Consider the following 11587-nt stretch of genomic DNA (forward strand, 5'->3'; position numbering starts at 1 on the left):
AAGGATAAAATGCGAAGAAAAACGTTATACCAAACCGCACTTTCTTTTGCTAATAAAAATATAACTTTTTTTTTATATAAGGTCAAAATAAAAATTTTACAATGTAATATTGGTTTTATTGCTGTAGATTTTTTCTATTTGAATGAAATTTAACTAATTTTTAACAGATAATATAAATAAAAGAACTAATAATTTTCAATGTCCTAAACATATATACGAAGTTGTAAATTAACAGATATGGACCTTTAAGATCTTTTTTAGATAATCGTTTGACCATAAATTAACATTCATTTATTTTTTCGATGTAAATATAGGGTAATCCATGTTTATTTATCCTCTGACAAATGACAACTTCCTCTAAAAACAAAAGAGTACTTATACATGGACACACATAGGTGGTATACAACACTTAAACCCCCATACATAAATGTGGTAATGTGGGTCCAAAATAACTACATACTATTCTTTGTTGCATATTACCAAAATACCCTCTCACATAGGATGTGTACAAGAGTGGTATGGAAAAAAAGTGTCCATATATATTTTCCCAAACAAAAAGACAATGACAACTTGGCAGTTGCCACTATATAAACACCAGCAACCAAAGAAGTTATCGAAGACATTGCAAAAAACAAACAAAAAAAACTAGACAAAAATGGTGTTGCTAGATTCCCAATGGTTTATTCTAGTAGCAGCTTTGTTAGGTGGATATGCATTTGTGTTTGGTTTCCTTAGGAGATTGAATGAATGGTACTATGTTGGCAGGTTGGGAAAATCACAAAATCTCCCACCAGGTGATATGGGTTGGCCTTTCTTTGGTAACATGCCTACCTTCGCCAAATATGCTAAATCTGATCCTGACTCCCTCATCTATAACCTTATCTCCAGGTACTCATCCATCTATGGTTCGGTTCATCTACAAAACCTTGAAATATAAATAAATACGTAAGATCTTAAATTTTAATATATGTAATATTTGATTTTCTTTGTCTCTATCTTTTCATGGCCAATATTTCTCTCCACCACATATTCTGTTGATTATCTTCTCTACCAACCTATACCCGTCACAATATCACTCACCATATCTACACTACCAAGGGCGGATCCGGTGTCTAATCAGGGTAGGGCTGGAAATGAGTCAAGTCAAGTCGAACTCGTCTGAGCTAGACTTGATAAGATTTGACTTAGCTCGAAACTCGACGCGAGTTCGATACAAACCATCTTTTTAACTCAAGATCGGCTCGTTTAAAGTTCACGAATTCTAATTTATTTGAAAAAAAAATTGAACAAATATTAAACTAGTGACCATGTTGGTCTGAAGAAAGAGTTAAGATCCTCTCCATTTAATCTCTTCTCCATTTCTTCCATTCAGAGAGATATAGACATAAAAAATCTTAAAAATAAAAGGCTTAATTGCAATTTTGCCCCCCTCCCCCCCTATTTTGACTGAATCGGAATTTTACCGCCCCTAGTTTAAAACTCGGAATTTTACCCCCCCAATTTAATGTTTTTCGGAATTTTACCCCCCCTATTTTAAAACTCAGAATTTTACCCCCCCCCCCCCCCCCCCCCCCCCCCCCAATTTAATGTTTTTCGGAATTTTAGCCCCTCTACCACATTATCTTATTATCCACCTAATTAATTATTTAAATTAAATAATTTTTAATTACAAAAAATAAATAAATTTTTAAAAAAATCGAAAAACACTTTAAAAAATACCTTAAAATGCAGAAAAAAATTCTAAAAAATACTAGAAAATAAAGATAAAATGTAGGAATTACAAAAAATAAATAACTTTTTAAAAAAATCGAAAAACTTTAAAAAAATACCTTAAAATGCAGAAAAAATACTAGAAAATAAAGATAAAATGTAGGAAATAAACCAGAATAAACGAAAAAATCCAATAAAAATACATGGAAAATTCCATTAAAAATACATGGCTAATAGTTGGATGATCAATTATTAGGTGTATTATTGCACTCGTATATTTGGCTAATGATCATCCAAATATTTACAGGTGCATTATGTTTTTTTCATGTATTTTTAATGGGATTTTTTTTCCGTTTATACTGTTTTTCCATGTATTTTTAATGGATTTTTTTTGTTTATTCTGGTTTATTTCCTACATTTTATCTTTATTTTCTAGTATTTTTTCTGCATTTTAAGGTATTTTTTAAAAAAAATCTATTTTTATAAAAAGTTATTTATTTTTTGTAATTCCTACATTTTATCTTTATTTTCTAGTTTTTTTTTTCTGCATTTTAAGGTATTTTTTAAAGTTTTTTCCATTTTTTTTAAAAAGTTATTTATTTTTTGTAATTAAAAATTATTTAATTTTAATAATTAATTAGGTGGATAATAAGATAATGTGGTGGAGGGGTAAAATTCCGAAAAACATTAAATTGGTGGGGTAAAATTCTGAGTTTTAAAATAGGGGGGCTAAAATTCCGAAAAACATTAAATTGGGGGGTAAAATTCCGAGTTTTAAAATAGGGGGGGTAAAATTCCGATTCAGTCAAAATAGGGGGGGCAAAATTGCACTTAAGCCAAAATAAAATAATTAATGATGGTGGAACTCATTTAATAATAGGATGCACCACCCTATTTTTTTGTCTACATCTTTTCTAATTGCAATCTCCATTTATTTTAATAAATGGAGAGGATCTCAAACAGCATGCGCACCTTATTGTGCCTCTATTTATATTCACTCATCCTCACTTATGTGTGTAAACTTCCCGATGTGGGACAAATTATAGTATACATATGTGTGGTTAAAAGTCTAAGTCTGTACTTGTTTATTATTAGCTTCTTTTCTCTTTCTCTTTTTTTCTGTTTTGAAGGATCTCTTTTCTTATAATTAGCGTACATATAATTTTTTGAAGGATCACTTTTTCTTATATTTACTAAACTAATATATATATATATATATATATATATATATATATATATATATATATATGTATATATTATCGAGTTAGTTCATGAACCAACCGAGTCGAACTATATACAACTCAAGTTCATCTCATTTATTTAACGAACTTAATTTTCAGCTCAAGTTCAGCTCATTGGTTCATGAACCAAGTTCAACGAGTTAATTGTCGAATCGAGTTCCGAACTATTGTCGAGTTGGTTCCGTTCATTGTCAGTCCTAAACCAGGGTAACTTTAAAAAATTACACCAGTAATTCTATATATTTGCATTCTAGCAACCCTGACTTTTTTCAAACATATATATATATATATATATATATATATATATATATATTTTTAAAAAATTGTCTGAATAATAGTAGTTGTTTTTGGATTTTCAAAATATATTTTAAAAAAACAATTTACCCACCAAAGTTATTACTAGATTAAGTCACGACCGATTAACTTTCTTTTAAAACGTTTTGTGGCACTACCCCAATTTGCACAAGCAAACTATCAACTCCGACATCCAAGAATAAAACAACTCATCTACAACTGTCTCGACGTCCTTTTGCACTTTGGATCTATTCTAAAAATTAGGGCTGAGCATCCAAGAATAAAACAACTCATCTACAACTGTCTCGACGTCCTTTTGCACTTTGGATCTATTCTAAAAATTAGGGCTGAGCATCGGACGGTTTCAGGCGGGTTCGGGCCCGAAATCGTCACACTAGATGAAACCAAAGTGACAAAATCCAGAACCAATTCCGACCATATGTTGTGCTCGGTTTACGCGGGTTCGGTTTGAACGGGTATACGGGTTGTTCGGATGGGTTCAATCGGTTATGAGTTTCTCAGGTGTAGATGAAAACAAAGAGATTAATGTAACACCCCGTTCTCCCAACAACGTAATATTAATTATTATAATCAGAGTAAACCATACAACGGAGTGTCACACTGCTAATCAAAATTTCATAAATATAAAATAGCTATTTATTTAAATCAACATTTAAAATATCTCCAAAACTGCAGCGGAATAATTCTTTAGGAAATACAATTTCAACCAAATCCAACATAAAGGAAAATCTTGGCACAAAGGCCTCAACGTAATCAACATTATTTTCAACAACGATAAACTCCATTATTAAGTCTTTTCCCAAAAATATGATACATTAAAGAAATGAAGAAAACGAAAACATTCGCGACGAATCCCCATCCTAATATGTATCAGAGCCCTAGACACTTGAGCCGACCAAACCTACAAGCCATCATTACCTGCAAGTTACCCATACGAAGGGCAACATTTTCAAGCAGAAGGGGTGAGAAACTTATCCAATAATAATAATATATAATTCATCAAATTAATGAAAATACAACATATCACAACATGCATCATTGAAATGTATATAAAAGAATACATATAGCATCAACATAATCATCTTCAGCAACAAGAACAGCAACAACAACAATTTCATTATCAACCACGACACCGACAACTCGACCATGCAACAACGACGACAACAACTCAACAATGCGACTACAACAACTTAGACAAACTCAAAAAAAACTTAGACAACTTCATTATGCATGTGGTACCACCAGGGCATTAAGCCCCCTTCGTTAAGGTCATAATTGGATCTGTCGGGCATTAAGCCCCCATCGCTAAGGTCATAAAGGACCTGTCAGGCATTAAGCCCCCATCGCTAAGGTCATAAAGGACCTGTCAGGCATTAAGCCTCCATCGCTAACTATGCAACAACAACTCTAAATGCAATGGACTCAACTAGTGTATATCAACATACAACTACAACAGCACCTACAACAACAACATATGTGCCTAAAACAATTATGACACACTCCCCAACTTCGACATTAGACGATACAACAACGTCAACAACGGAAATCATCAACATAACATATATATAAAATCAATTACATTCCTCTCAAAGTTCAAAACATCCTTCAATAGCAATTAAGTTTTGATCAATAGAACATAAGCAAAATACCCATAAAACACCTCAATTAAATCACTAACACTTAAGTTTGAAGTTGGGAAACCAACCATAAGTTTTTGGACTAACTAGAGATTAGTCATGCTAAGTTTTCTTAAAATTTTCTGAAGACTCACTTGGACTATTTTCATCATAACTCAAAATCTACAAATAATTTTTTAGTCATTCCAAAGCCATTAGAAAGCTAACTCAATTATCTACAACTTTTATGTTTACACCGAAGGCTAATTCAAAACAGAAACGGGTGAAAAATGTGAGTATTTCCTAGATTGGCCTGTCAGAAAATCGGTGGCCGATTTTGACAAATCGGTGGCCGATTTTTCCAGAACTAAAACTGGAAATTTAGATCAGAAAATGGTGGCCGATTTTGACAATTCGGTGGCCGATTTTGGGCTTCTCAGCAGTTCAAAAATCAGTTTATCAATGCGTTTTTCGCTTAAGAATCACTATTAAAAACCAATTTTCAATCACCCAAACCCCCAAAATGATTTAGAACAATGTTTACAGATTCTATTTACAACATAGCAAGTAAAACAACATATAACCATGCATTCAACAACATAATTCATCATAATTCATCAATTATCATAATTTCTCTAACCCTAACCTCAAGAACAACAATTCACCAATTTTCAGAATTACATATCAAGATTATTGAAAGGAATCCCACCCTTACCTTAGATTAGTTTTCTGAATTCCAATAGCCGCGTTCTTCGTCCAATTAGGGTTCTCTCTGACTTCTCTGCTTTCTCTCCTCTTTTCTCAGTTATAAGCGTTATGTTTTTCTTTCCCACTTACTGATTTTATTCTTTCCCTAATTGCTCTTCTCACCACAGTCCTACTCTTTCCCTTAATAATTAATTATTTCTACTAATAATAATATTTCTCCCCCACTTAGAAAAATACCTATTTAATAACTATTAACATATATTTCACCAATATAACATATATTAATAATATTTCACATAATATTCTAATAAATCAATTCAAATAACAATTATGAAAAAGTGGGTGTTACAACTCTCCCCAACTTTAAAAGAATTTCGTCCTCGAAATTGTACCTTAGATCAACGATCCTCATCCTCCGTTTGAGTACCAGACAAGGCAAACACCCTTCCCCTGGCCGGGGGCTTCTTTGGTTCAGTACACTTAGCAGAAATGTGCCCCTTTCCACCGCAATTGAAACAAATAATGTCGTCGTGCTTGCAATCTGAAATTGTATGCCCCTTGACGCCACAACGGAAGCACCCTTTCACCTCATCAGCACCACAAGCATTACTCTTGTGACCTTTTTCTCCACATTTGAAACAAATAATCCCAGCAGGAGTCTCATTCTTCTTAGGCATTCCCTCATTATTCACCCTTTGCTTGCCCTTATCAGCTGGAGCACTATAAGGCTTCCCACGATCTTGTTGCTGCTTACTCTTCCTCTCATTCACAATCTTATAATGAGCCTTTGAATCATCTTCATAGATTCTGCATCTGCTCACCAAAGCAGAAAAGTCACGGATCTGTTGGTAACCAATGGCTCGCTTAATATCAGCACGCAAACCATTCCCAAACTTGATACACTTAGAAAACTCAGCATTGTCTCCAGTATAATGTGGATAGAATTGGGCCAGCTCCACAAACTTCGCTGCATACTCTGTCACCGACATGTTCCCTTGCTTCAGCTCAAGGAACTCGATCTCCTTTCTTCCGCGAACATCTTCAGGAAAATATCGGTTTAGGAACTCTCTCTTAAACACAGTCCAAGTAACAACCTCATCTTCTTGCTCTAGGGTAGTTTGAGTGCTCACCCACCAGTCATCAGCTTCCTCGGCCAGCATGTGCGTACCAAAACGCACCTTCTGATCATCAGTGCATTGCATAACTCTGAAAACTCTTTCAATCTCTTTGAGCCACGTCTGTGCCCCATCAGGGTCGTACCTTCCTTTGAAAGTAGGAGGATGATTCCTCAGAAAAGCCTCCAACATTCTCACTTCAGCATTAACACCAGCACCAGCATTTTGTTGTTGTCCTATAGCGTGGGCCACAGCTTCCAATGCAGCAGCCACCGCATCATCGTTTCTCCCAGCCATTCTAGTTCTCTTATAACAGATAAAATTTGCAGCCTCCACGTCTCTTCTCTTCATAACAACAAAAATCAGCACAACTAAGACAATATAAATTGTCAAACAACTCTACATGGCTCGACACGACTCAACTAATTGGCCGGACGGACCGACCTGCTCTGATACCAATTGTAACACCCCGTTCTCCCAACAACGTAATATTAATTATTATAATCAGAGTAAACCATACAACGGAGTGTCACACTGCTAATCAAAAGAAGATTGCTACTATTTTCTCTTTTTCTTTCACTTCATGGTTACACAGGGTTTTAAAAGAAGATTGCTTGAGGGCTTTTCGAAAAAAGGAGAAGAAAATAAACTTTTCGAAAAAAGGAGAAGAAAATAAAAGGATAGAAAGGAATTTGGAATAGATTGTAGAGTGTAGAGTTTCTACAAGACTCTAAGAACAAGAAGACCAATAGATTGTTTTTTATCCACTGAAAATATAAAAGAATAATATAATTAATGAGTAGTTTGGTAGTAAATAATTATTATCAAATTTTGAAATGATATACAAAGCTTAACATGTGGGTAGCTGCAAAGTTAAAACGTGTAGCTTGTTAAAGTCTTTCATGGGCATTGGCAGTGTGATGATATACTTTTGTGGTCTCAAAAAATATGGAAGCTGTAGTGATTGGACAACTGACTGTAATATAGCAGATGGCACATGGTTATAGCAATATACTTGGTCGGTTGTGGGTACCGATGGGTTCTCAAATCAGGAACCGCAACCGACCGTTGGTAACTGAATGGAATCGATTTTGTTCATTTTCTGAACCCGACAGCCGACCCGACCCATCCGTTTAACTAAAATGAGCAGCGGTTTAGACGGGTTATGGGCGGGTTCGGCTCCTATGCTCAGTCCTACTAAAAATACATTTCAATATGGTATAAAGACCACTCAAATTTAATACTAAAATCATTGGTACTATGACCTCAAATGTGCTACTATGACCGCCTTACTATGGTACTGCGATCACTCAAATATGATGTTAATATCATTCTAACCTCTAACTTTTCCAAAGACAGAGACATAAAATATCAAAAAAGACTCAGCTTAAGACCACTCTTTATTTTCCACCAATCTTCCAACATATACTACTCAAGAAAATTTACTCAACACAGAGTGCAAAAATGTCTATAGTACTGGATGCTCATAAACGTGACTAACTTTCGATGGTTTTTATTTAATAAAATACAGATATGGCAGGACAGGTATGTACAGAACACATTTGTTTGGGTATCCAACCGTCATAGTTTGCTCGCCAGAGACATGTCGTAATGTACTAAAAGACGAGGAACATCTCAAGCCAGGATACCCTGCTTCAGCTATGGCACTTGCAGGGAAAAAATCATTCCATGGAATATCAAGTGCCGAGCATAAACGTTTGCGAAAGGTAACCACGTCTCCAATAAACGGTCACGAATTATACAATTATATTGGTCTCATAGAAGATATTGTAGTGAAAAATTTAGAAGATTCGTCTAAAACGAACACACCGGTTGAGTTTCTCAAAGAGGCCAAAAAGTTCACTTTTGATGTCATCACTTCTGTTTTCTTTTCCTCTGATCGTGAACATGCTGACCTTGCTTTGGTTGAGCATTTGTACATTGATTTGCTTCGTGGAATGCGGTCCCAATCAATCAATCTTCCTGGCTTTCCATTCTATAAAGCACTCAAGGTAATTAATCAATTATATGTTTATTCATATAAATAGATCATTTGATTTACACCTTACAGTTACATTTAAAAAAAATCCTGTTGTGTTTAGGCACGAAAGAAGTTGGTGAAGCTGTTGAAAGGCTTGGTTGATCATAAGAGAAGAAACAATAATAATGAAAAACAACAGACGAAAAAAGATTTGATGGAGTTATTGATGGAAGCGAGAGACGACGAGGGTGAGAAGTTGGAAGATGAAGACATTATAGACTTGCTTCTTTTGTTCTTGTTAGCTGGTCATGAAAGCTCTGCTTATGGAGTTTTATGGAGCGTTATCAACCTCACTAATCATCCTCATGTCTTTGAAAGAGCCAAGGTTTTAATACTATTAATCAATTTTAGCACTTCTTTAATTTCTCCTCAATCCATTTTTTTTAACAAAACAAACTATGAACCCTTTCAGAAAGAACAAGAAGAGATTATGGCAAGAAGGCCTTCCGATCAAAAAGGACTTACACATACGGAAATTAGGCAAATGAAATATCTTTCACAGGTATGCCATAGGTGAATTCTTTCTTATCATATTAATGACTCCGGTCATAAGTAGAAAGTTTGGTCAAAAAAAAGTTGATATATTTAGTGGATTAAATACATCAAATTTTGTTGATGCAACTTTCTCGTATATTTAAGGCCAAAGAAGTATTATTTTAACAAGGTATTTTTGCCTGAATTAAAAATAACTATGTTTCAACTAAGTTGCATGGTTATTTCCAAAATAAAAATTATGATTTAACATGATATATTTCTACACCGCAGATTATTGGGTTATTTCGAAAATAAAAATTATGTTTTGATATGATATATTCTACATTATAGGTTATTGATGAGATGTTGCGCAAGACAAGTATTTCATTTGCGAACTTTCGACAGGCAAAAGTTGATTTTAACCTCAATGGTTAGTCATTTCATTCCATATATTTTTCTGCGTTGATAATTTTGTACTCCATGACAATTCCCTAGCATGGTTTCGGTCGCAGTTGACAACAAATTTTTAGTTGCATATAAATGTAGTCAATACGACTGCAATTACGATCGCAGATACCTATAAAATTTTACGAAATGGCTACAAGAAATACGAAACCATGCCCTTATATTTAAAAAACTAAAAATGAAAAGAAAAGAAAAACTAAAAATGAAAATGAAAAATTGCAGGTTATACTATACCAAAAGGATGGAAAGTCCTGGTATGGAACAGAGGTGTTCACATGGATCCTGAAAACTACCCCAACCCAAAGGAATTTGATCCTTCCAGATGGGAGGTATGTATAATATTAATTAATATTGAATTGAAAATTTGGTTTTATTCTTTAACAATCCATTTATTTAATTTAATGAACAAATATGTATTATGTTATGTGTACTTTAAAAATGTGATGCAGAATTTCAAAGCAAGAGTAGGACAATTTCTTCCATTTGGATATGGAAGTAGGTATTGTCCAGGAAGTGATTTGGCTAAACTTGAGATCACTATTTACCTTCATCATTTTCTTCTTAACTACAGGTTAATACACACTTGCTACAATTTTGCAACCATTGACTTATTGAAGCATGCAAAGGAATAAAATTATAATTCATTTTTCTAAATAAATAACCAATTTTCTTCTGTCTTTGATTGTTTTCGTCGTGCAGGATGGAAAGAATTAACCCAGATTGTCCAATTACCTACCTGCCAATTGCAAGGCCTACAGATAATTGTCTTGCAAGAATTATAAAAGTAGCATAAATCTTGGGATTATTTAGTATTGAAATAAAGCCCAGCTCAAGTGTATCACTCTCTTCTTGTCGATGTTCTTGGAGTTCCTCGTCTAAGATTGTAGTTTTTGCTTTGCTTTGTTTTGTCCTTTCTACTTGATTAAGAAAAATAAGCCCAAGTCATAGGGTTTTTAGGTCATGAAAGTTTAATAAGAATAATGTTCTTGGAACACAATTTTTTAGCACAAAATTTGACACTATGTGCTGTTCATTGTATTTATAAGGTGAACAATAAGCTCTATTTCAGAGATAGTATATTTGTAACACAAACACAAGAATGTGTCATCAATTAATAATTTCACTACTTCATTTATAAAAAAGTATTTTGTTTACCACTTTTTTACTATATATCTCATTAACCATTTCGACTACTTCATTAATCACGAAAATGCAAATCATTAACCAGTTGTTTTACATAATTACAAAATGACCGAAGTACGTATATTTATGTAAATAAAGTGATTAATGTATTGCATTTTTGTGGTTAATTAAGTAGTTAAAGTGGTTCATGAGATATATGGTAAAAAAGTGGTTAATAACATATTTTTTTGTCCCCTAAAAAAACCATACATTCTTTTTGTTAATGAAGTAGTTAAATGTGTGTAATGACTCAACTCAAACATTTATGTTACATAAATATAGTCTTCTATATTTTAGAAAAAGTTTTTTTTTAAAAACAAAAATAAAAAATATTGCTCGTAATGAACAGTACAGATGGCTTATTTTATGGTAAATGTTGTGTTCCAATGCTATTTTAATAATGTATATTTGGCTTGTATGCCTTGAAAAAAAGTTCTTGTCTCGTATAATAGGCCTACAAAAAATAAATTAAAATGTTGGTACTTTTTTCTTTTTTTTTTAATCGAAAATAAAATGTTGGTCCTTGTTAGAGTAATATTTATATTTAGTTGACTTTGTTTTTTACAATAATCTATATTGAGTTGGTTAGATTGAGTTTGCTTCTCAATCTACTTCCTAATTCAAATGGAAGTAGGGTTTAGGCTATTTCAGCCTTCACCTGAACAGTTATTTCTTGATAACAGTTGTAATGATTTGGAGGCAGTCACAACATTAGATTTG

General features: G+C 33.4%; 2 protein-coding genes across 2 annotated transcripts; one reads left to right on the plus strand and one right to left on the minus strand.

Annotated features, from left to right (window-relative positions):
- Positions 1–616: 616 nt before the first annotated feature.
- Positions 617–10697, plus strand: LOC146919574 (7,8-epoxymelianol synthase CYP88A154-like). The gene is made up of 8 exons (XM_085713007.1): positions 617–888; positions 8237–8717; positions 8808–9071; positions 9159–9248; positions 9572–9650; positions 9908–10014; positions 10135–10256; positions 10385–10697. Exons 1-8 carry the CDS (start codon positions 656–658, stop codon positions 10476–10478), a joined length of 1470 nt encoding a protein of 489 aa, XP_085569133.1. The 5' UTR covers positions 617–655; the 3' UTR covers positions 10479–10697.
- On the minus strand, positions 5850–7171 carry LOC146919575 (uncharacterized). The gene has a single exon (XM_085713009.1). The coding sequence runs from the start codon at positions 7054–7056 to the stop codon at positions 5989–5991; it is 1068 nt and encodes a 355-aa protein (XP_085569135.1). The 5' UTR covers positions 7057–7171; the 3' UTR covers positions 5850–5988.
- Positions 10698–11587: the final 890 nt, after the last annotated feature.

The sequence above is a fragment of the Medicago sativa genome, chromosome 5, assembly GCF_051527215.1.
Source record: "Medicago sativa cultivar Bolivia chromosome 5, Bolivia_mono, whole genome shotgun sequence".
In the NCBI taxonomy this organism is placed as follows: Eukaryota; Viridiplantae; Streptophyta; class Magnoliopsida; order Fabales; family Fabaceae; genus Medicago; species Medicago sativa.